Genomic DNA, 25,294 nt, shown 5'->3' on the forward strand with positions numbered 1-25,294 from the left:
TTGGTGTCTCCATAGACATCACTGACCTGCTCTCCTTTGAGGATTTGTGAGACAGTGATGTTATTATTTTTGTCCAGACTGTAGATGATGACTCGTCCTGTGTGGTTGTACCGCGGCGCCCCCGTGATGTACAACACCCCGTCAGGAGTGGAGGCAGACTGCACGTCATAGCCTGCAGAGAAATGCAGCACGTTCGTTCGCATGCAGTCAGGCAGAGGTCACACGAAATGGTGTATACATGTGTATGCGTATTGCGTACATGCACGGTGCGCACAATGGTGTAAGTGACGGAGTACATTAACTTAAGCACTGTACTTAAGTACAATTTTGAGGTATTGGTACTTTACTTACATTATGAGCTACAAGCTCATAATGCGATGAATTGAACATGGTGGACCCTGTTGTAAACAAGTGTAATGCTTAATTGGGTCATCCACTCACAGTTAACAGCCTTTGTATTGAGTTTGTGCTTGAAATGTACTGTAATTCTGCAAACTGTTAATAAAATTTTCAATCAAATTCAAAACACATTGTGAGCTTGTAGATTGTAGCTCTTTTCAAATGACCAAAATGTATGGCTGTAAGTGGTTAATACAATGTTTGTCTCAGAGATGTATTGCAGTATTGATACTTTTACTTTTTCCACCACAGGCAGAGGTCACACAAAATGTTGTAAACATGTTTATACGCACAGGCACACGCATGCATGGGCACGCACGCACGCACACGCACGCACGCGCGCACGCACGCACGCACGCACGCACGCACGCACGCACGCACGCACGCACGCACACACACACACACACACACACACACACACACACACACACACACACACACACACACACACACACACACGTGCAGGCACACACAAATGATTGTGTGTGGGAAGGCACATTTTGGTTCTATTAGTGGGTTATTTTTACAGGCTTTGCAACCGTTTAAATCCCATTGCTTGGAGGAAACTATAAAACACTACTGACTGTGGAGGAACACACACAACGCACGGCACGCCACCATGTCGTCAAAGGCTGCAGTGTCTAACAGTAGACAGTCTATGAAATGAAGCCTTTGAACTGTCTACAGCCAAATACATCAGATGTGATGGAAAGTGGCTAACATATAGATGTACTGTAGGACAGACAGAGAAACAGAGAGACAGAGAGAGCGAGAGAGAGAGAGAGAGACAGAGAGAGAGAGAGAGAGAAGAGAGAGAGAGAGAGAGACAGAGAGAGAGAGAGAGAGAGAGAGAGAGAGACAGAGAGAGAGAGAGAGAGAGAGAGAGAGACAGAGAGAGAGAGAGAGAGAGAGAGAGAGAGAGAGAGAGAGAGAGAGAGAGACAGAGAGAGAGAGAGAGAGAGAGAGAGACAGAGAGAGAGAGAGAGAGAGAGAGAGAGAGACAGAGAGAGAGAGAGAGAGAGAGAGAGAGAGAGACTTCTCTAACCATTCCTATATGAATGTATAACTATTTCTGACAGAAAATTCACATTTTGTTTTTATAGCTTAAGAAAGTCTTTCCTCAAAGTTGCAATGTAACACAGTTCTGTTTACACCTTTATTTATTCCCATTTATATGCAATATGTATTTGCACATAAATTGTTTTGTTTTAATTTTTTGCTCCACGTTTGCTTTGGCAATTAAGCATACTAGAATTGTCGCGAGACTACGGCGCACTCCAGTCTAGAAAAAAATGCACCTGTAACCCAACATGCATTGCACTGTCACGTGATCAGCTAATGGTGTTGCCTTCCGGAGCAGTCCGGTGTGGTTGGCTGCAGAGGCGGAATGGGGCAAAGACAATAAATATATATATCGCAGAAATGGTAGGGAGCAATGTCAATAGCACTCAATAGTGCGGTGCAACGCTAAAGTGCATTATGGACCTGGTAGCTACTCACGTGTGATATTTACAGATGTAATGGGAAAAAACATAGCAATGGAAAGTGGAAGCAGTGATAACGGTTGCAATGCGCCACTTCTGCTACTTCTCACTTGTAAGATAAGATGTTTTCTCATGCCAATAAAGCTCCTTTTAGACAGAGGGAGAGCGAGAAGGAGGTAGAGAGAGAAAGATAGAGAGGGGGAGGGAGGGGGAGAGAGAGAGGCTGAGAGAGAGGGAAACACATGAACTCACCAAGGTATCCAGCCAGTGCTTCGTATCCTTCCTCAGTATGCGGGTCATAGAATGTTGTCTTGTCAGGAACCAGAGTTCCTCCAGCAGTATACATAACCACTGTCCCATTCCAGTCATATGCACCTACTGCCCCCAACATCAATCCTTCCTATAGGACGCACACACACACACACACACACACACACACACACACACACACACACACACACACACACACACACACACACACACACACACACACACACACACACACACACACACACACACACACACACACACACACACACACACACACACACACACACACATTATACACTCATACTCAGTGTTCCGTTAACTCTGAGACCTAAAGACAATGGACACTATTGGTTTAATTTGGGTCCATCGGAAATGCTGTGATGATGTAAGGCTAAATATCCAAAAATTCTGTAGAATATAACTAACACAACTGTGGTGGTTGTATATATATAGCTCAACAGAAGACATTTTGGTGCCTGCGTGGGGGACAGGGGTTCATATTCCGTGTAGGACTTGGAAGCTATAAATTGCAGCCTATCTGAGTGTCCTTGGTCAATGGTATACAGTATGGTTCCATTTGAAACAGTACTGTATACCAAGAACACAAAGACAGGATCAGACTTGATATGCCCCCTAGTGGCATAACTTGCTAAGAAAGAATATCAAAAGCATCTGGACAAATGACAGAATGTCAATTGTGCGGGACAGCTGAAAGACAATAATGTAAAACCATCTTCCTGTGTCTGGTTTATGAATAAAGATGTTGAGCAGGAAGGGGAAGGGGAGGGTTCATGTAGGAAGTGGTATGGATTGTCTATCACAATGAAGCAAGCAAGTATTCCTTTCCCTTGATTGTGTTCCAGGGGTTCAAAAGGCCCCGGATTAGCTGGATAGCACAGCCTCAGTGGCGTGCACAGATAGACACTAGGGGGTGCTAGAGCACCCCCTGCCCTTTTGGCAATGTGCCCTTTTGAAGAAAAAAAAAGAAAAAAAAAACATTTTTTTCTCTTTTTTTTTGATTTTTCAAAAATAGCAGACCTACAAGTTCATAGCGCGCCACTCGGTGGCGCGCTATGAGCTTGTAGATCTGCTATTTTTCAATAGCTAAAGCATAACATAATGCTAACACCAAAAGGGGTTCCCGCCCAAAATGGATTAAGGCAACCGGCCGGTTCCACGCGCTGCACAAGGTGCCCTTTTTTAACTTGAGCACCTGCCCCTCTAAATGTCTGTGCACACCACTGCAGCACAGCCTGGTTCGATTTGGATTGTGTCACGCCCCCAAAATAGTAGATCTACAAGCCCAAGATCTAAGACGTAATTGTGACCTTACAGGCCGGCTATTTTTGGCACATGACCCTAATGGACAAGGAAGCATAAGGTCACAGTCACACATGTGCTTCATATGTGCCGTATAGCATCAATTTCCCGTGTTGTCTTGTGGGGCCGTGAGCACTCAGCAGGGCCGGCAGGACTGACGCTTTTCTGGTGTGTAGTTAGTTTGACTTAAGTTGGAGTGTTGATTCACTCACTGACAGAAAAATACAAGCATAACGGCTGCCAAAGTGGGGTCAATCACGGCGGTTCGTTCCTATTGGTTGATGCCTGGTCAAAGTTCACCAATGTTGAACTCAAGCTTCACACCCATTGGACTTCCCACACTTCAAAGCCGTCAATGTGCCGCAATCAGACGCTATACCCCTTTGCTCCCACAGAATGGAAGTGATTGGGGAAGTTTTTTGTTATATTAGTTTGTATTGGATTTTTTATAGACATGACAAACAAGACATACATAACAAATACACCAGATTGGGCAATGTATAGGAAATTGTGATTGTGATTGGGGAAGTTAACACTACTGACGCGTATGTGTGACCGAGTTTCATAGTCCTTACACTGATTTAACAAAGAGTATTACTTACACACACGCCAACGGCGGAAGAAACCATGCACTACAGCGACCTGCTCAGCACCAGTTATCAGTGTCTTGCTCAAGGAGACTTGAACACAAAGCCAATAGGAGCCGAGAACCGAGAGCCGAGAACCGAGAACAGTCCGATACTAAAGGCCCATCATAGTTCAGTTTTCGGTGAAGAGGTGACCACCGAAAACTACAACATGACGTCACGTCGCGGTGGTAACCACTCACACAACACATGTCTGTTTTTACAAACACCTGGTCACCTCTGCACCGAAAACTGGACTATGAATAGGCCTTAAGACAGCTGCTCTACCTCCTGAGCTACTGCCACCCAACAGTCACGTTACTGAGACTTTAGTCTTGCATTGCTGAATGGTCTGTGATCTCCGCCTACCGATACATCTTGACAATTCTAAATGTAAGGTACCAACAACAGACAACAGTGCCAACTTATGGCCACTGCAAACAAAGCCTGTCACTGCCCCAATATGAAGGACCACACTAAAGACAATGCAGGGCAATGCAGTTTTATTTCCAACTCTGTAATTGTTTCCACCTAGTTTTAGCAACGGGGCCTGTCCTCAGCCTCAAGGGGAGCGAAACATTTAAAGATGGACTTGTGAGTGTACTGTGACTGTGTTTACATGCAGGGGAGGAGGTAATGAGGGGGGTGACAAAATGAGTCAAGAGCAGGATGAGCGTGATGTGTTAGTGCAGTCACACCATAAAGGAGACTGTTTGTTCTTTCAGAGACACAGGAAATACCTGATGAGTGAATTCTAGGAAAAAAGAAAACAAGTTGTTTTTTCTGTATTGTGAACACTGAAACCCACCTCATGCTCACACACACACACAGACACACACACACGCACGCACGCACACACACACGCACGCACGCACGCACGCACGCACGCACGCAGGAGTGTGAAGAGGAAGGAAAGAAAGGCTGTTTGAATATGCCGAACATTCTTCAGAGTATTGGTGAAACAGAAATGAGTGACGATCAAACAGATTGGTTCATTGCTTGAGTACCTAATATGCACACACATGCAAATACATACAAATAATATATATATATATATATATATATATATATAGTCCCTCTTAAGCCCTGTTTAGACCGAAGATTTGCAATGAGACAAAACCATATTGAATCCAATTTATACTTTGATATATTATGGTGTTGCGCGCAAAGAATTTCTGCTCTACAAATTCCTGCACGACACATGACAGTAGTATGATGGAGCAAATGTACATGTAAACATTACAACGTTGGGTTGGGCAGTGGTCTGAATGACCCTATAAACAGATCCCCTACAGATAAAACAAAGTCTGACTGACAGATTGGTGAGATCCAATCAGGGCGTCGCAAATCTCTGCCGCGACCCGCCCCTCTAGACAAGAAACCTAACACGTTAGGCTACAATGTAACTAGTAACTAGAAAGAAAATTGGAAATACTCCAGTAAAGAAAGAAAAAAAAATTGTACTAAAGTACAGTCCTTGAGTAATGTACTTTACTTTACACCACTGTCAGAAAGGCCGCCTGCATGGGAAACTAAATATCCTGGGTTCGGGCCCCGGTAATCTGTCGACGTGTCCCTGGGGAAGACACTTAACCCTCCCTAACTACCTCCCCTCCCACGCTCAAGCCTGACAACTTGCTTGGGATCAAATAGGTCTAATTATTTATTTTAGATCACAGATAGCAGCTCCATTGTTTTATAGCATGCTTATATTTGTTACAGAATTCTTGCTGATCAACTTTAAATCAAAGTTCACTTTATTTACGGTGATTACAGAACTGCATGCCATGCCTCGGATGTAAACACAGAAATCAAATGGCTGTCATGAAGTTATGGGAAGTTGACTTACTTTAGAAGCGTGAACACTGAATCCAGCCTGAGACATTTCTAGCTCAAAGGATGAAGTGTAGTTACCAGATGTAGCTGGAAGAGGAGAGATTTATGTTAAATTTGTGTTACTATTTCTGCAAGTCAACAGTGTTTGCATAATATGCACAGTGCTATGTGCAGTGCAAGAATCACAGAGCCATTGTTTTACAGCATGCTTGTGTTTTTGTTACAGCATTCATGCTGATCAAGGAAAATAGTTTTAAGACCTGCCTTTTTGCCAGGTGCTTGAAAAGCTCCTGGACTACATTCGCTGCTACCTTTAGTAGCGACCGTAGTGGACACTTTTTCATGATTGGCTACCTGGTCTGTAGGCTGCCTCTAAGCCCATAAAACACATAATCTGAATGGCAAAAAAACAATACTCTGAATGCCGCAATGTAAAGCCGTGAGCTGAGGCAGAGGCTGCGGCACACACACTGATTATACTGTAGATGTTCATAAACGAGAGCTTTCTGCACCTGGCACTGGTCATTCTTGTTTGAGAGTATACAGTAGATAGACAGGAAATGGGGAGAGAGAAACAGGGAGTGACACGCAGCAACGGTCATCGGGATTGCTGCATTGGAGTCTAAAAGTGCCCAGACCGCTAGGACAACAGTCCGGGCCTGCACACATCAGTTTAGACTAGTTACTGTACAACAGTAACTCTCTCTAAACCTGCTTGTGCAGGCCTGGGAAATCAGGAGACAGACATAGAGCAGAGTGTATGAAAATGTATATAAGCATACTTTATACAATTTCTCCACTGTCATGATTCTGCATCTTTATCAACAGTGCCAAATGATCCTGAGTGTGTGTGTGTGTGTGTGTGTGTGTGTGTGTGTGTGTGTGTGTGTGTGTGTGTGTGTGTGTGTGTGTGTGTGTGCGTGCGTGTGTGTGTGTGTGTGTGTGTGGGTGCATGCGTGTGTGTGTGTGTGTGTGTGTGCACTGTGGCTGCGCGCGTACCTTCCAGAGCAAAGATCTTGCTCCCCAGAGCATCTACGATGGTCAACAGAGCGACCTCATCAGACACGTTGAAGAAGTGGTCTTCTAGTGGATCTGAGGAGATGGACGCAATCTCCTTGATGAACTTCTGCACCTCTGCTGAGCTCTTGTTCTGACGGTTATAATCTCCCAAAACCTGAAAACACACAATGAACCGGCTGAAACAGCATGGGAGCGAGTGAGCGAGTGAGTGAGTGAGTGAGTGAGTGAGTGAGTGAGTGAGTGAGTGAGTGAGTGAGTGAGTGAGTGAGCGAGTGAGTGAGTGAGTGAGTGAGTGAGTGAGCAAGCTAGCAACTGGATGAATTTAATCACTATGGTTGAATAGGACAGCTCCCATTAGTTCAGTATGTCAAATTTGTACAGTGTATTAGAAGGTGATAAACAGGTGATAAACATATGCACGCATGCACACATGTGTGTGCGTTCTCCCAGACCGTCTATCATATTATATAGTATATACATTATACACTCCATAATATGATAATGATTTTTTTTTCGTTTCTTCTACAGTGTCTTCATCACAATTATGCTCACATTTATCTTCACTGTCCTATATGAGAGTCCTTTGAGGATATCGATGACCTTTATAATACATTGAGAATCATGACTGAAAAATGAGAGCATGAGCGTTCATGCAAAACTCACAGCAATGCCAAACCTCTCGATGTCCTCGTCCTCACAGTCTTTGATGACCCTGTCCAAGTTGTAGAAGTCGTGAGACTCTCCGTCTGTCACTGTCAACATGACCTTCTTCACTCCGGGTCGGCCACCGCGCTCCACCGTGAAGGCCTCTTTCCTGGTGGCATTCAAAGAATAAACTGTCAGCGAACTGCGACTAAACAGGTGGCTGGTGAACATTAATTCACGTTGATGCCCCAGCTACATTAATCAGATTGTTCCACCATTGATGGTTAACAGCCCAGATATAAACAGTATATAATTCCACTTTATACTAGTCAAAATGTATATAGAAAAATCACACCTGTGTGAACTGAGTGGTGTAAGGTCTTATATAGCCTGATCAGCTGTGGTCTGACGTAATGTCTGACGTATTGAAATCACACCCGGGTGAACTGGGTGACCGTAGCAACCATGCTCATTTTTTCTGCACAGACAGACAGACAGACAGACAGACAGACTAACAAAGCCAGTTGTAGGAGTGGTTTACACCACTCAAAAATGGTGTATGCTAATATTTTATAATAAAACAGCTTCAGATTCTTTGTTGTTGAGCTCAGGTCAAAGGTCAACCCCATATACTTAGTTGAGCGGGGAGCCCCCTGCACTCCTTTTTTCCCTCTACCTGAAATCTCTTCACTGAAACTTAATGCGGCCCTCAGGTTAATGTCAGGATACTGATATAATATTGGTTTCAGCTGTTTACAATTCCACAACATGCAAACATGACCCACTTTAATTACTTCAGTCTAAATTAGTAGCTCAATGCTCAACACAAGTATAATTAAAGGCATTTTAAATTACATAAAAAGGTTAATTTTCAGGATTCCAATTCAAAAATAGCAAAAAATAATTCAAGATTTCATTTCAAATATAGCAAAAATAGCCGATCTACAAGCTCAAAACGCGTCGCAGCGCGACACGTTTTGAGCTTGTAGATCGGCTATTTTTGCTACGACAGTAATATATGACCCTAGGGAGTGAGTGTTGAAATATAGTGGCCCTCTCCATCGTCAAAGTTGCCCACCCCTGCTCTAAGCTCACAACATAAGTTATGTTGTGACTTGTGAGCTTGTAGATGGGGTTCATGTGGCTAAATTATAGTGTCACAGTAACAGCATACAGTCTTAGGTCTACAACAGACAGATATCGGCAAGGCTCATAAATCTAAATGAACTGTAGCTTTTCAGTCTGAAAAGAATGATATGTTGATCATTAGTTGAGCCACAAAGCAATTGCCAATCTATTGGCAATCGCTTTGTGATTGGCTGTGTGATGTTGACGAGGCTGGTGTAAACACCTGGCAGTTTCGATGCCCAGGGCTGTCATGGTCTTGTATCCCGTCTGCTGCGGTAGATGTTTCACCTTCTCTAGCAGAGACTCTGTATTGTCAAATTGACTCAGGTTGACGCGATGGGTGACATTTTCACCATATGACACGATGGCCACCTAGAATACACACATTTACATAAACACACAGGCACGCACGCACACACGCACGCACGCACGCACGCACAAGGACACAAATATTATAGGTGCAGTAAGGTTACATTCACAATATCATGGCATATATCTTCATGATACAATAAGCATGTCGCTCAGTACTCTATGGATAAAAGTAGCAGTGTCTACGCCAATTATAGCAGAGACAGCACAATAAATTCCCAAATAATTATATATCACAATTCACAACATGCTTAACTTTAATAACGGTAACCTAACCACAGGCCTAAACCTAATAATAATAATCTTTATTGTCCCGAAGGATATTCATCTTCACAGGTCTGTTCAACACCAACAACAAAAACAACACATAGTACAGAAAAACATATCACCAACACAATACAAAAACATGAGTTCCCCACTGTGTACAGAACCATCCTTAGACGGCGGGGCAGTTTGTTTAATGCCGCGATGGCTGAGGGGACAAAGCTCCTACTGAAACGAACCTTTTTCCAGGGTAAGGTTCTGTATCTTTGTCCTGATGGCATGAGGTTGAAAAAGCGATACAGGGGGTGATCAGTGTCACGTGATATTGAGAGTGCCAGCCGTGTGATGGCCTTATTGTTCATATCAGAAAGTGTTGGTGTGGGAAGTCCGATAATCTTGGAAGCAATACGGGTAATACTGAAAGGTTTGTTTCTGTTAGGCATGGACAGTATGTTGCGGAACAGTACAACAGAACAGGTGACAAGCCTTATATCCCTGACCATCCATACACTATATCGCATAAGGCCAATACATGCTCCTTCCGACGACCTAAAATATTCCGGTTCAGGACATCAGAGTCAGGACATCTGGAGGTGCACGAGTTCTAAGAAAAGGTCGGAGACCGGCCAATCCAAAATTCGGAATGACATCAATTTGTAATTATATCACCTCTGTTTCTGAAGGAAGGTTTGGATGCCGGAAGGAGCATGGATAGCGCTTTCTAAAATCTCTGAGCAGCCTTATAACCCTGACCATCCTTATATCCCTGACACCAACTGAGCTCACTTCCCAGAATCCTCCTCGACTTTCTATCCTCAGAAAACTGGAAGGCACGCACGCACGCACGCACGCACGCACGCACGCACGCACGCACGCACGCACGCACGCACGCACGCACGCACGCACGCACGCACGCACGCAAACACACACACACACACACACACACACAGACATGTGCGCGCGCATATTCCACCAGACTGTGGTTGGGTCTGTTGGTACTATGTCCTTTATCCAGCAGGCAGAGGAGTTGGGCAGCCGTGGAAGATGTGACTGGACTGTGCACAGTGTGCAGTATGAAGACTTTCCAGTGCTCTCCTCTGGAAAACTGTACGATCAATGAGCCCATAATAAAACCTGACCGCCCTGTCACACAGCGGATAAGGCTTAACCTATAATTAAACAACGGTTTTATTCGCCTACATTTTGAATAGGCTGTATACACTATTATGAACAGCTATAGTTCATGCTGGATTATGTTTGGTACATAATAATAATAATAATAATGATACATAATAATAATAATAATCATAATAAAATAATAATTAGACCTATTTGTTCCCACGGGGAAAATTCAGTTTTTCAGCTTCACCCTAGTGGTCAGATTTGGCCACAGGGAGGGAGAAAGCAGAGGGGATTTGTTCAGTTTTGCTCAGGGACACTTCGACACAAGGCCGGGGCTCAAACCCGGGACCCTCTGTTTCCCAGGCAACTATACCAATTCAAAGGCACCCACATTTGTAGCGTTGTGTCACTTGCATATGTGTATTCTTCCAATTTTTGCCAATTAACTAATTGAATCTAATCAAATATATGTAACGTGATGAAAATACAACTCAGCACATAATCCATCCATCCATCCATCCATCCATCCATCCATCCATCCATCCATCCATCCATCTATCCATCCATCTATCCATCCATCCATGAAGCTGACCTGTGAAAGTTTAGGTCCAATATCAATGTTCTTGAGGAACTTCAGTAGGAACTCAACAATACTGGACCAGGGGTAGATGCTGTTAGATCCATCCAGGACAATGACAATGTCCATCTCCTTGTTACATTCTGGAACACAAGTACACAGTGTTTCTTTAAAGGCGCTGTAAGTGATAGATTTAGTTAATATAGCATTATATTCCATTGTAATTCCCATAGTAATCACTGTTTGAGTCAGGATACCAATTTTATCCAATCAGCACTCAGGAGAGAGAACTCATACAAGGCACAGGATAAACAAATGACATCGGAGGTGATGAAACAAATAAATTAGCAGACAGAATTGGAACTGGAACCCAATCCAACGAACGATGTTTGTGGGGGCTTTCTTTCTCCTGATTGGATGAAATTTGTAACCGAGCTGAACATGTATTTTCTGTTTACTAAAGAGCCTGATCCCTATTAGGCTACTGAACAAACCCTCTATACAGCAATGATTATGTCATAGTATAGAGCTTGAACCCCTTGAACAATAAACTTTGTTTTAAACAAAACACATTACTTTCAGTACCATTAACTGTACACATTCAAAAATAGCATAGGCCTATACAAGCTCACATCGCGCCCTTTGTGCGAACTTGTACATCTGCTATATCTGAACATTTTTGAAAAATCTTGAAAGTGTTTGAAAAATCTTGAATAATTTTGAATTACGAAAAAGTTTGAGAACTACTGATTTAGAAGGAATTTGTAGAATTGGCCTCAGGTCTTAATGGATTAGGTTATTTACTGTCTGGCTCTGCTGGTAGTACTGTAATGTTATTGAAATCAGCTGAGTCACAGGTTCCTTTCCAGATATATTTTTGGACTTGTCAGTTTATTATTAGTCAGGACAGTGTTGTTGTGACACAGGAAATAACTAGAGACATGTGAGACATGACAGAAGCAGGAATCAGAACTCTTGCAGTTCATCAGTTCGCGCGGCCACCAGGCACTCCAATTAACACTAATTCAACACAGTAAACTACCGTAACATTTTAATGTACACTCCCACAGCTATTTCCCCCTGACGTGTGTTGCATTATGACATTCCACATTGTACTCGGTCTGTGTGGTGTGTATTTATGTGTTTGAGGAGAGAGAGAGAGAGAGAGAGAGAGACCGCAGTGGGCTATTTATTTCGGAACGACCAAGGAACTTTCCTTGGAGGAGACAGAGGACAGACCCTGTAAACTGTCTCCTAACATGGTCATACAGAGGGCTTGAGCTGAACGAGTTAGTCAGAGGCTTGTTTACATTTAGAAGAATGCTCTCCCCAGTTGAAGGAAGGATGTAAGGCTACAGCAGACTGCAGTCTATTGAAAGGTGATTCGTGCCGGGGACCGTAGTGTCAAAAAGGTTTCAAAGTGACAACGTGGGGTTTCTGATTGTGACGTAAGAACAAAATAGGTCGCTGTGTGAACATTGCCAACAGAATTACGCTGCAATGTTTTGTGTCATGTTGCGTCATCTTGAGTGGTATTGTGTTTAGAACCTGACCATTGAGATGAACAGTTCAAAAAAATACCTGATTGCATTGCGAAGCATCGTGAGCTTGTACAGTAGATCAGTACATTTTGAATAGGGCTTAAGGTTATTTGTGTTTATTTGTATTAATTGTTTGCTTACAAGTTAAATCTTCTCAAATAGAAACTTTAATCAGTATTAAGCCTTTAATTGTTTAGGAAATCTTTGCAATTTCTGACAAAGTATCGTTCAAATCAAAAGTCAAAACATAAGTAGGACTATCCAAAAAGGGGATCGGCGTTGGGTGCTAATTGTGACATGTTACTGTACCTTGTACAGTCGGTGCAAAGGAGTTGAGGACCTGAAAAGAGGAGCTGACATTGGCACACACTCCTGAGATGTACTGCTGTTGACCACACATGTACCCGTACTGAGGACCACAGGCCTGTAGGGACAGGGAAACACACACACACACACACACACACACACACACACACACACACACACACACACACACACACACACACACACACACACACACACACACACACACACACACACACACACACACACACACACACACACACACACACACACACACACACACACAGATACAGTTTTACTAAGCATACAGTATGTAGAAACTAAGATTTGCTCGTTTTCAACCAGTATTAAATATGAAGTCATGGGTGAGAGGTGGTTCAGAAACCAAGGGGAAAGGATGACACGGCATCTATTAAAAAAAGACATGACCAACCCTTCCAGACGAGTCCAAGAACAGGAGAGAATAAAGTCTGAGTCATACGTAGTTGGGTGTGGTTGTCATGTACCGAAACTATCAGATCTACAAGCTCTGTGACGTTGTACGTAGATCTGCTCATCGGAAGCGATATAGACAGACAGACAGACAGACAGACAGACAGACAGACAGACAGACTGAGTGACTGACTGACTGACTGACTGACTGAGTGACTGACTGACTGACTGACTGACTGACTGACTGACTGACTGACTGACTGACTGACTGGTCGATTGACTTGTACTTTGTTGCACACCATAGAATATAGCAGATCTACAAGCTTGTATAGACGTGCAGTGTAAACGAGTCTTCACGTTCAGTAATGTCTTCATCAACAGTATCTACCCCGCTGTTCAGTTTGTAAATCATAAAACCTAATGGTCCATACCACATCATACTGTATGTACTATGGATTCACACTATGTTGGCACATTCCTGTGACGTGAACTCTCACTGAGAGGCAACACGGGTCATGTTTGAATGTCACAGTTTGTTTGCCAGAAATATACAACGTTCTCTTACATATGACTGTAAGGTTTGTTAGTAGAATAGGAAGCTTTGGTCTTTCCTTACCAGGAATCCTCCTTGGGGGTTCGTCACCAGCGTAGTTCCCATGGTCATGTTCTCTTTGACTTCAACTAAGTTAGGGATTGTTGTGTTTTCTAAAGGGAAATATGGATGGATAAACAGTGAGACTAAAGTCAAGCTGGTCAGATTTTTCTCTATGTTCCCATAGGAAGTGGGACTCTTTCCAAGATGACAGATGCAATTGGCCCAAAAACAGACGGGTACAGCATTATGATGACTCAGACATATTGGTCGGATCGGCAGTGTGAGGCAGTAGGTGTGAGAGCCCGAACCTCTAGTATTTTAAATATGTATACGCTTATGAGTTAAATTACCACTGAGGATTTTACGGTGTATATTCAAAAACATATTTGTTCTCATTGCTGTCCACATGGAGAAGAGAAGCAGCAGCATGTTGCAGGACAACAGAAGGCAGCTTTGTCACCAATTAACTGTAGAACCAGATAACGATCAGAACTAATCAACTTTTTCATACTGTCTATGCCTACAGGTTATGCAAAAGATCTCTCTCTCTCTCTCTCTCCCTCTCTCACACACGCACATGCACTCACGCACTGTCACACACACGCACGCACACACATACACACACACACGCGCGCACGCACGCACGCACGCACGCACGCACGCACGCACGCACGCACGCACGCACGCACGCACGCACGCACGCACGCACGCACGCACGCACACACACACACACACATCATAGGACCATACAGGCCCAGGCCAGCCAGTCACATTATAAACACCTCAAGGACAAACTGAAAGAAAAACAATTATAAATAGGGAAACAGGAAATAAAAAAACCACAACCTTCCGCATGAAAGGCATATGCTCTAAAACCCACTGGTTCCCAACCAGTGGGTTCGGGACCCATTTGTGGGACACGGATCATTTTTCCTATTTTCTTTTCCTACATTTAAAACATATATATTTAAAGGTTAAAGAATTTTAGACATTTGAAAACTAAATAATTAAGAAGTACTGCTCTACCACTCAAAAACTACAGGGTTCTAAACTGTTCATTGCCAACTAATGAGACACAGAGGGTCAGATTCACAATGGAAATATACGACCAGGTGTAAATGAAATGCGTAATGATAGCGTATTTATCCGTCCGATCAAGCTCACGAGTCATTCACCAAAGGTGGCGTAATGACATTCATTTGTGCGGATCGCCCGTGTATCTCATTTCGCCTCTTTCCCAAGCGATTCGCCTGGTGTCGCCTGGTATAATTGAACATCCACGCCCATTCCACGCCATATAAGGCAACAGGAAATATCTTTCCTCGGGTGAAAAACGTCATCACAGCCTGCACAATGCAACAGATCTCCGAGCTTACAACGGTGAACGTGGTGGTCCGCGATGCACCGCACGTTAACTGGTAGATCAGCTTATTTTGACAGGCGAGTGCCGCGAGTCTCTCGCAAAGTCAACTGACTGAAGGTTTAAAAAGTATAGACTACTCTCATAACGCAACTGCATGGTTAATTTATTGATTTAAGTAGGCCTAAGTTCAAGCTCAGGACCAAGGCTACTTGGCAATTATATTAAATAAAAGCCCTTTCTATGGAACAATTGCACACAATTGCATACTTTCATATCCCTGTTGTATAGGCTATATCTGAATCATGCCTGCAATTAATTTGTTCTGGACACGTAGCTTAATTGTATCGGATCACCAGCTGATTTTGACAGACGGGTCTCTCGCACGCGGACAGATCTTCAAGCAAACAGCGCGAGTTATATAATTATAAATGAAACGGACGGAACCAGGTCGGGGAAGCACCACATAGAAACTTATCAACTTGCCAATTTATTTTGGCACGACTGCTTCACTCCTTGCTGAATGTCAGAACGTTAATAAGTTGACTGATGTTTTAAGTTACTTTCACGATAATGAGAAAGAAGTAAATTTTTACAGTTCAACCACACGACCAAATGCTATATTAAAAGTTTTAAACTCAGCCAACATGGACACAGGACAGATTTAATCAACCCTGGACCACTTTTGGCTTTTTCTTCGTTCTTTTTTTTTCTTGAGGGATTAATCCGTTTTTGGACGTCGGAAAAGCTAGATTTCATCCGATCCAACTATAGCTGTTTCCTCATCAAGGTAATATTAGGCTATTCTGTGTGTGGCGTCCATGTGATCAATAGCCTATACATTATTATAAATTATTTAAATCATTAGGCCTACGTACGTGAAACTTGAATTGGCTGAGTCTCTGTCAACATGCTGATCAGCAACCTAATAATTCAGCTCTGAATACAACTTAGCCTACAAAATAACATAAGCTAAGCAGTTGACACATTTTCTTCTTTTATGTATGTGTATGTTGACAAATGCTGGGCACATACATATCTTTTTTGAGGTTTGGGGACTATTAATTGATTCAGCATGAAGACTAAAGCCTTCTAAATAAATACTGTATACACATGCCTTGATCACTGGTACACCACCCTCCTGAGCTGTCTTGGATCTGAGCGGATGTTACGACCAACGTCCGCCAACGTCACGGCCAAGTTCAAGTTCACGAATGCTCGTAAATGTCCGTACGCTCACGTTGTGAATCTGGCCCAAAGGGAGTAGACAGAAATTCTGCCATCTCATAATGAGCATTAGTGAGCACCAAATATATGAAGATAAGGTTGAAAATGGGTGAAGAAGTCGCACTTTAGGTAAAAAAATTGCGTATTTCTTCCACCACTGAACTATATCTTGTTTATTCCTTGGTATGCAGACGCTGCTGTCTGCAAATGAAGGCAAACAGAGTGCCTGAAGCGTGGTGACCTGGGCCCGCATTGTGTTTATCTGGTTATTTGGAATATAATTATGAAAGGATGAGACATTAAAACCTTGTTTATTTACCGTCTTCCTGTACTGATGGGCTTCACTTCCTCTCATTAAAAAAACCCACTCAGAATTACTCAAAATGAAACATGTTGACACACACACACACACACACACACACACACACACACACACACACACACACACACACACACACACACACACACACACACACACACACACACACACACACACACACACACACACACACACACACACAGTGTTCTTACTTGGCAGCTCCAGTTTGATGCAAGTGTTATCGCCCCGCCCCACAGGGCACTTGTATACGTCTCCTGTCCTCTTGGAGGGCTGGCCTGATAGCGGTGAACCAATGAGAACCCTGGGAAAACCAGCACATGGGACTAGTTAGTGGTTCACCACACGACCAACCACAGAGCACAACAATGGTTTCACAATGATGCCAATAAATATCATTAAAATGTTATTGCACAAAAGTGGGGTTTATGGCTGAAGAACGTATCTGGCGTTGCCAGACGATTGGAGGTCTCCGCCTACCGATACGTCTGGGGACTTCTACAATTCACGCTAACCATATTTTCAAAGAACATAAAATCACTTAAATCACTCGATCTGCTCATTTCGTCACTTATGACAATTTATTTGAATTTGTTCTTTCTATCCATCTATGTAAGCATTCAAACAAGTACTATTATTTTAACTGTAGTGAAAACCAAGACATGTTAGTGTTTTAGAGACATTTGTCGGGACTCTGGACACCCAACTTTAAATTGGGACAATCTCAGCCAAACCGGGATGTCTGGTCACCGTTTTCTAAATGCAAGGACGTTGATAGAACAGCGGCGAGAAGGGCTGCTAAAGGCCTACGCCCACTGCATTGGGAACCACAGTACCACACGGTCCACACCAATCATGTCACCGCCAAAATAGGGTGGCCAGAGGACTTTTGGTTTGGTCCCCCCCCACTTTTTTAAGGATTACGGTAATTTGAATTATTATTACGTCTGCGGCCGTCCGGCCACCTATTAAGGTCATTACAGTAACCACCTGGATATATATTCGATCTGAATTTCGTGTCCAGTATGTGTATCGAATATGTTGCAAATGGTTGAGCATTTACATCTGTGAGTGCAAACACAATTTTGAACTGTTGCGATAAAAGAAGGTTAGCCAATGGACAAAGGACTACTATCTGTACCAAGTAGACCTATGAGACCTATACTGCACATGTAAACAGAGCCGCTCAGTGCTACCTTTAAACACATCGGAGGCTGTTTTGTATACGATGTAATACTTTTCCTGCCATACACTAGCACTTTAATGCCAATCCTGTGTATGTCCGGGCAACGGTCGGTTTATATTAGGCCTCCTCTAGCTGTGTCATAGTTACATGTTAGGCAACCTCCATCTTGGACCGGGCAAAAAAAAAAGAAAAGTTGCATATCGATGATCCGCGCTCCAGAGAGTCCTGTAATGGCCGCAATATTTTTTGTTCCCAGGAAGCTTTATACCCTGTATATATAACGACACAATGTGAAACAGCCCCGTTTATACAATGCGGTATCCCCTCTAACTATATATACTTTCCCCATTTTCAACGTGTTTTTTATTATATGTTGACACTTGCTTTGCCAATTTAAACGTATGTTTTCTCGTGACAACAAAGCTCAATTGAATTGAATTGAATTGAATTGAATTGAATTGAATTGAATTGAATTGAATTGAATTGAATTGAATTGAATTGAATTGAATTGAATGTAGTCCTTTATGTTCCCCCATCTCTCTCCCTGTTAGTCCTTTATGTTCCCCCATCTCTCTCCCCGTTAGTCCTTTATGTTCCCCCATCTCTCTCCCCGTTAGTCCTTTATGTTCCCCCATCTCTCTCCCCGTTTCCTGTCCACTTTGTCAAGCTTTACTGTGATCTATCAATAAAGGCAAAAAGCCCCCCAAAAATATCTTTAAAAAAAAAAAAAAAAAGACATAATGGGATAATCTCATTTACTCAGTAACTCAATCATACAGCATGCCATACTCTACCCCTGACGAACATACTAGTCTTATCATGGCTAATGTATTTATACTTTATTGCACGACAACATCAACACTCAACAAAAATGAACGCATATTCTGATATTTTGTCGTACAACGGTGTCGCAATAATAGCCGATCTACGAGCTTACAACACATTACATTGTGACACGCAGTGAGGTGGTAATTCTTTTTTTATTACAAAATTGGTTATCAGTTATTGTATTTTAATTGGTTGCTTTTAATAGACAATTAAATGGATCAGTTTGATTAAACCTATACGTGCATGTCTATGCATTTTCATGTTTGAGTCAGTCAGTCAGAAGACTGATGCCAAACTTAGGTGGTCATCTGCCGTTCTGTAAACACTCAGGATCATTAACATTCCTCCACTCTAATGGGCCGTGGTCATCTGAACAGGGTGGAACAAAACACACTCTTAGCTTACGATCTTGACAACTCCATGAAAAACCTATATGTTATTGACTCATGTGGGATAGTTAATAAACAAAAAATGGGCTTTATGAGCAACTATTCTTATAGGTACAGTAATCAATTACGGTTAACAGTTAAAGATTTCTACACTTGACTAATCCATCAATTGCCAGGCAGGTTTGAGCTTGCAACATGCCTACTCTACTTGGTTCAAAATGCATAAAGCACGTTATACACAGTAAAAACCTTAATCAATCTGTTTGTATCTCTGAGAATGTATAATGTAACCACTGAAATAACACTCTATAGCATTGGTTCTCAAAGTGTGGTTAATATAGTGTCACAATCATTTTAACCACTTTATTTCTTTTGAAATTATGTTTTTATTTTGGTCATTGTGTACAAACATAAACAGTTTTATATCATGCGGTTTGCCAAAAATATGACATGTTATGTTTGCTTCTTACAGGTGATATCTCAAAGTTTTCAATCATGACCAAAGTTACATTTTTCCAAACTTAAAAAAAAAAAAAAAAAAGACAAATCAGGGCAGCTCTTAAGGAGAAGGGGGAGGAAGGCATATTTGTCTCCACCAGGCCGAAGGCATGGGGAGAGAGTATGTTTTGCACTCCGTCCGTCCGTCCGTCCGTGTGTCCGTCCGTCCGTCCGTCTGTGAACAGCTAATCTCCGGCACCGTTAACCCGGTCGATGCCAAATTTTGCACACACACTCCCTGGATGCCAACGATGAACCTCTGCCCCAAAAATGTCATAACGGCCTGTTATAGCGCCACCAGGAGGCCGCTTTGTGCAAAACAAGTTTTTGGACAGTACACCTACAGATTTTGTCCAAACATCACGCAAATTGGTACACGGTCTCTCTAGAGCCATTCAACAAAACGGGTCTTTCAGATTTCTCAGACTCCATCCTGATTGGCTAAGATTGGCTTCCAAAGTTCGCAGGAGTGCTCAGTTTCAAACAAAATGCTGCAAATCATGAACACATCGTGTGATTTCCGTGAAATTGCGCACGCACATTCCCACTAGGCCGAGGAAGAAATGCCACGTGAACATTTTCAACTCAGCCTCATGGTGGCGCTATAACTGGCCGAAAAGTGTTTTTACCTCCAACTGCACGGATTTGTGGATAACTTTGTATGCCAACTCCCTAGAGGCCAAGGAAAAACCTTTGCCACCTGCTCACATCTGCTCTTTATAGTGCCACCAGGAGGCCGACATATGTAAAGCACATTTTCTAATATTACTCCTTCAGATGTTATCCAAATTTCACGCAAATCAGTACACATGCTCTCCATAGTCATGTGATCAAGACGGGTTTGTTTGATTTCTCATAATCCACCTTCATTGCCTCCGATTGGCTTCTAAACTTTTCAGGAGTAGCCCACTTTGTACCCGTTTTGTACAAATCGCCACAACTACTCAACGCAGCGTCCGATTGTGGTGAAACTGTGCATGCATATTCCCACTAGGCTGAGGAAGAAATGCCACTTGACAGTTTTCAAATCAGCCTCATGGTGGCGCTACAACAGGCCAAGCCGTGTCACACACACACACACACACACACACACACACACACACACACATACACACACACACACACACACACACACACACACACACACACACACACACACACACACACACACACACACACACACACACACACACACACACACACACACACACAATAGCAGATATACAAGCTTACATATCTGCTATTTTAAAAAAGAATGTTGAAATTGTTCTTGAAAGTGATTTCTGGGGGTCCCTGGCACAAACCATTTCCAGATGGGGGTCCATGGCCACATACATATCAATTTGGTGGTCCTTGGCACGAAATCGTTGCTCTATCACTACTCTATACTAATGATTGTTATCAACAAACATTTTCTTTTACAGAACAATATCACTTACAGAAACTAACGATTTAGCTATTTAGGGCTGCAGCAAGTCAATCTTCACTACATATGGAGCATTTGTGTAGCACTTTCTTTTCATCTACAGCGTATCCAACTATGACAAGATGTTTCACTGCTGAACTCTGTGTTGTGTGTTCTCTGCACACCGTTTATCAATCTAGCTTTCGACGCCATGCAGTTCCACTTGAGAGGGGCCAGCGTCTGAAGTAGACATCTGCGACAGATCAGTCACCTCATGTTAAAGTCAACCTGGGCATCACTGCACTGTGCTGATAGCGATCTGTGCTTCCTTTCATATTTAATGTCTGCACACAGTCATGCAGAGCTACTCCAAAAACCCTAACATCTAAACATGCATGGCAGTGCATCTCAAACCTTTCTGGTGTATAGGGCACCCCTGTAAATAACAGTTTCATCAACAGCACCCCTGAATTACATTGTTACTACTTTATAGCACCTTACATTTATGTCAATTGTATGTAAATAATGTAAATCTTTCCCCCTAAGATACAGCATGCCAAGAGGAAAACTTGAGAGAATATCTGTTTCCATTATGACAGATTGAAAAACGTTATACTTATACCACTTGAACCCCAGCATCCCTATTCTGGGGAGAACATATGCCAACTAGAAAAAACATCCTTCTGGGCACAGGTCTCCACCAGGAGGATGTTTTGTGTGTGTGTGTGTGTGTGTGTGTGTGTGTGTGTGTGTGTGTGTGTGTGTGTGTGTGTGTGTGTGTGTGTGTGTGTGTGTGTGTGTGTGTGTGTGTGTGTGTGTGTGTGTGTGTGTGTGTGTGTGTGACGCGGCTTGGCCTGTTGTAGCGCCACCATGAGGCTGATTTGAAAACTGTCAAGTGGCATTTCTTCCTCAGCCTAGTGGGAATATGCATGCACAGTTTCACCGCAATCGGACGCTGCGTTGAGTAATTGTGGCAATTTGTACAAAGCGGGCTACTCCTGAAAGGTTTAGAAGCCAATCGTAGGCAATGAAGGTGGATTATGAGAAATCAAACAAACGCGACTTGATCACATGGCTATGGAGAGCATGTGTACCGATTTGCGTGAAATTTGGATAAAATCTGAAGGAGTAATATTAGAAAATGTGTTTTACATATGTCGGCCTCCTGGTGGCGCTATAACAGGCCGTTCTGGAAATTCTGCAGCAGAGGTTCATCGTTGGCATCCAGGGAGTGTTTGTGCAAAATTTGACATCGACCGGGTTAACAGTGCCGGAGATTAGCTGCTCACAGACGGACGGACACACACACACGGTCGGACACACACACGGACACACGGACGGACACACGGACGGACGGACAGAGTGCAAAACATACTCTCTCCCCATGCCTTCGGCCTGGTGGAGACAATAATAGTCGATCTACAAGCTCACAACTCATCGAGTTGCGAATCTTGCGATGCCAGTTGTACATACATTTCATATCCTGTACTGTATTGGTTTATTCATTGTAAATGTCTCACATTCAAAAGCAGCTATATTTCCAATGCTCTGGAAGCCTCTCTAATGTCAACTGTGACATTACATGTACTGTATATCGATACTTTAAGTATCCTTGTATTTGTTTAGCCTACAGAGCTTGCATGGGTGAGTTTACCAGGGTGCATGGATCACAAAAGGTTGACGATTTCTGAATGTTGGGGACGGGGTGAATTTAGCTGTTCAAACACTGATTAAGCAAAATGTATATGACACATTTGTTTATGAGAATGCCAAATGAACATAGTTACAGTTTTTCCACATTATTTGAATTTGCATTGTTTTAAATTATCTGTTGCCCTGAAAAGTCTCAAAACAAAACATGCTAATGAATTAGTACCACACTAGAGTTTCATTTCTGGGCACGTTCCAACTCCTCCATTGCAACACAGAGCTATTCATTGCCCTCTCTACACTGATGTCTCTTGATGATCTTATTTTGTTCTCATTCTTTCTCTGCATCTCTGCCAAATCCCCTCTTGTTTCTCCTTCTACTCCCTATTCTGTGTCTCTGCTAAAGCTGACTCAGCAGTGGACCTTACTGTGTAACCCCTTTTAGTCATCACCCCCGCAGCTCCGTTGTCTGTTAGAACTGTGATTCAAAACTAAAATCGCTCCAAAACAAATGATGCAGGGACCTACAGCAGGGGTTCTCAACCCGTGGGTCGCGACCCCTCAGGGGGTCGCCAAATTATTTTAGGGGGTCCCCAAATTATTTAAAAAAAAAGAAAAAAGATTTTTTTTTTAAATTTTATTTTCACGATTTTTCAAAAATAGCAGACCTACAAGCTCGTAGCGCGCCACTCGGTGGCGCGCTATGAGCTTGTAGATCTGCCATTTTTCAATAGCTAAATTATAACAATGCTTAAAACACCAAAAGGGGTTCCCGCCCAAAATGGTTGAAGGTTATTGTAGCAGTCAATTTATATTGGGGGTCGGGAGGGGGCGGGGCGGGGGTCCCGAGACATTGCCAAAGCATTTCCGGGGGTCCCCGGCCAAAAACGTTGAGAACCCCTGATCTACAGTAGTGTCGTTTGCAGAGTATATCTTGGAACGTAACAACAGCGTCGTCAGAAACGGTATATATTAACTATCAAATACATTAATAAATACATTTCCGGTGTCTGTCGGGGGCGGGGCAGACGGAGGCAGATTCAATCAATTAAAACAATGAGTGAGTTAGAGAAGTTGTCAAAAAGACACAAATACATTTGTTACACAGTAATCTCTATTGAGGCGTTCTGAATCAGTTCAATGAGACCTCTTGTCTCTTAGAAATTTCCCCTGAACTAAAAGTGACTTTCTGGGCCGGGACTCAAGGAGGTTGGAATGTTTCATCACAGTTGGCTCCACACATCAGCACTGACTTCATTACTGTAACTGTTCTCATATGAGCTTAATAAGACCATTACTGCATACAACATTCTGGGAACGCATCATCACCTATGGTGTCACAACAGGGTGGGGGAGGGCGCTTTAAGAGCGAGATGGATGGAGGGAGGGAGGGAGGGATGGATGGATGGATGGATGGATGGAGGGAGGGAGGGAGGGATGGATGGATGGATGGAGGGAGGGAGGGATGGATGGATGGATGGAGGGAGGGAGGGAGGGAGGGATGGATGGATGGCGGGATGGATGGATGGATGGATGGATGGATGGAGGGAGGGAGGGAGGGATGGATGGATGGATGGATGGATGGATGGATGGATGGATGGATGGATGGATGGATGGATGGATGGATGGATGGATGGATGGATGGATGGATGGATGGATGGATGGATGGATGGATGGAGGGATGGATGGAGTCATAGCAGGAAAGAGAGAAAATAAAGACAGAGAGGGCGTGTGGATTTATGTAATTTCCTCTTAACCACGAGCGAATTACATTTAACAAGGTTTTAAACGTGTGCTCTCTGGCTATTAATTAAGAGCCTGTGGATGTTGACATTTACATATTGTTTGGCGCCATAAAGCTTGATTTATGCTTCAGTGACAAAGTGTCATGTGACCCGTGACACTTGACGTGACTTTGTCACTGCAGTATAAATCTAGTTTAATTCGGTCATAACATAACTAACGAAATGAAAACGGTGACAATTTGCACTAAGATATCATTACTATCATTATGATATGATATGATATGATATAATATATGATATGATATGATATGATATGATATGATATGATATCCTATAGCCATGGATCCATATGGATCTGATGGATATTATCCATCATATTGTTTGTTGTGCAATGTGCTAATGGTAAATAAACTACCGGTACAATTTACAATTTACAATTTAGGCATTTAGCAGACGCTCTTAATCCAGAGCGACTTACATTTAGCAAGAACAAAAGCATGGGAATACATCACATATATAAAAAGCATTTATCAAGAAACATGCGTAAGCTAAGAACGTAGCTAGAACATATCTATATAATGACACTGTACATATAAACTATACATATATACTATACTATGCTGTACATATATACTATGAAGTGCTATGACTACATACAATGCAATTATTGTGCTGTCTACATAACATGCTATAAGTCTGTATCAAATGCTATCTAAGTCTAAAAAGTGCTGTCTAAGG

At 42.8% G+C, this 25,294-nt stretch overlaps 1 protein-coding gene across 1 annotated transcript in view; it reads right to left on the reverse strand.

Moving 5' to 3' along the window:
- The window catches only part of itga1 (integrin, alpha 1), an 82,070-nt gene that overhangs the window by 21,585 nt on the left and 35,191 nt on the right, over nucleotides 1–25,294 (reverse strand). The window contains exons 3-12 of the mRNA XM_079525033.1: nucleotides 17,050–17,159; nucleotides 13,953–14,041; nucleotides 12,911–13,025; nucleotides 11,076–11,203; nucleotides 8,952–9,100; nucleotides 7,619–7,769; nucleotides 6,935–7,109; nucleotides 5,949–6,022; nucleotides 2,136–2,283; nucleotides 27–172 (exon numbers count right to left, since the gene is read on the reverse strand). Coding sequence (XP_079381159.1) covers nucleotides 27–172; nucleotides 2,136–2,283; nucleotides 5,949–6,022; nucleotides 6,935–7,109; nucleotides 7,619–7,769; nucleotides 8,952–9,100; nucleotides 11,076–11,203; nucleotides 12,911–13,025; nucleotides 13,953–14,041; nucleotides 17,050–17,159 — 1,285 coding nt within the window. The remainder of the gene's footprint in view (nucleotides 1–26; nucleotides 173–2,135; nucleotides 2,284–5,948; nucleotides 6,023–6,934; nucleotides 7,110–7,618; nucleotides 7,770–8,951; nucleotides 9,101–11,075; nucleotides 11,204–12,910; nucleotides 13,026–13,952; nucleotides 14,042–17,049; nucleotides 17,160–25,294) is intronic.

Source organism: Electrona antarctica (assembly GCF_951216825.1).
Source record: "Electrona antarctica genome assembly, chromosome: 16".
Taxonomy (NCBI): domain Eukaryota; kingdom Metazoa; phylum Chordata; class Actinopteri; order Myctophiformes; family Myctophidae; genus Electrona; species Electrona antarctica.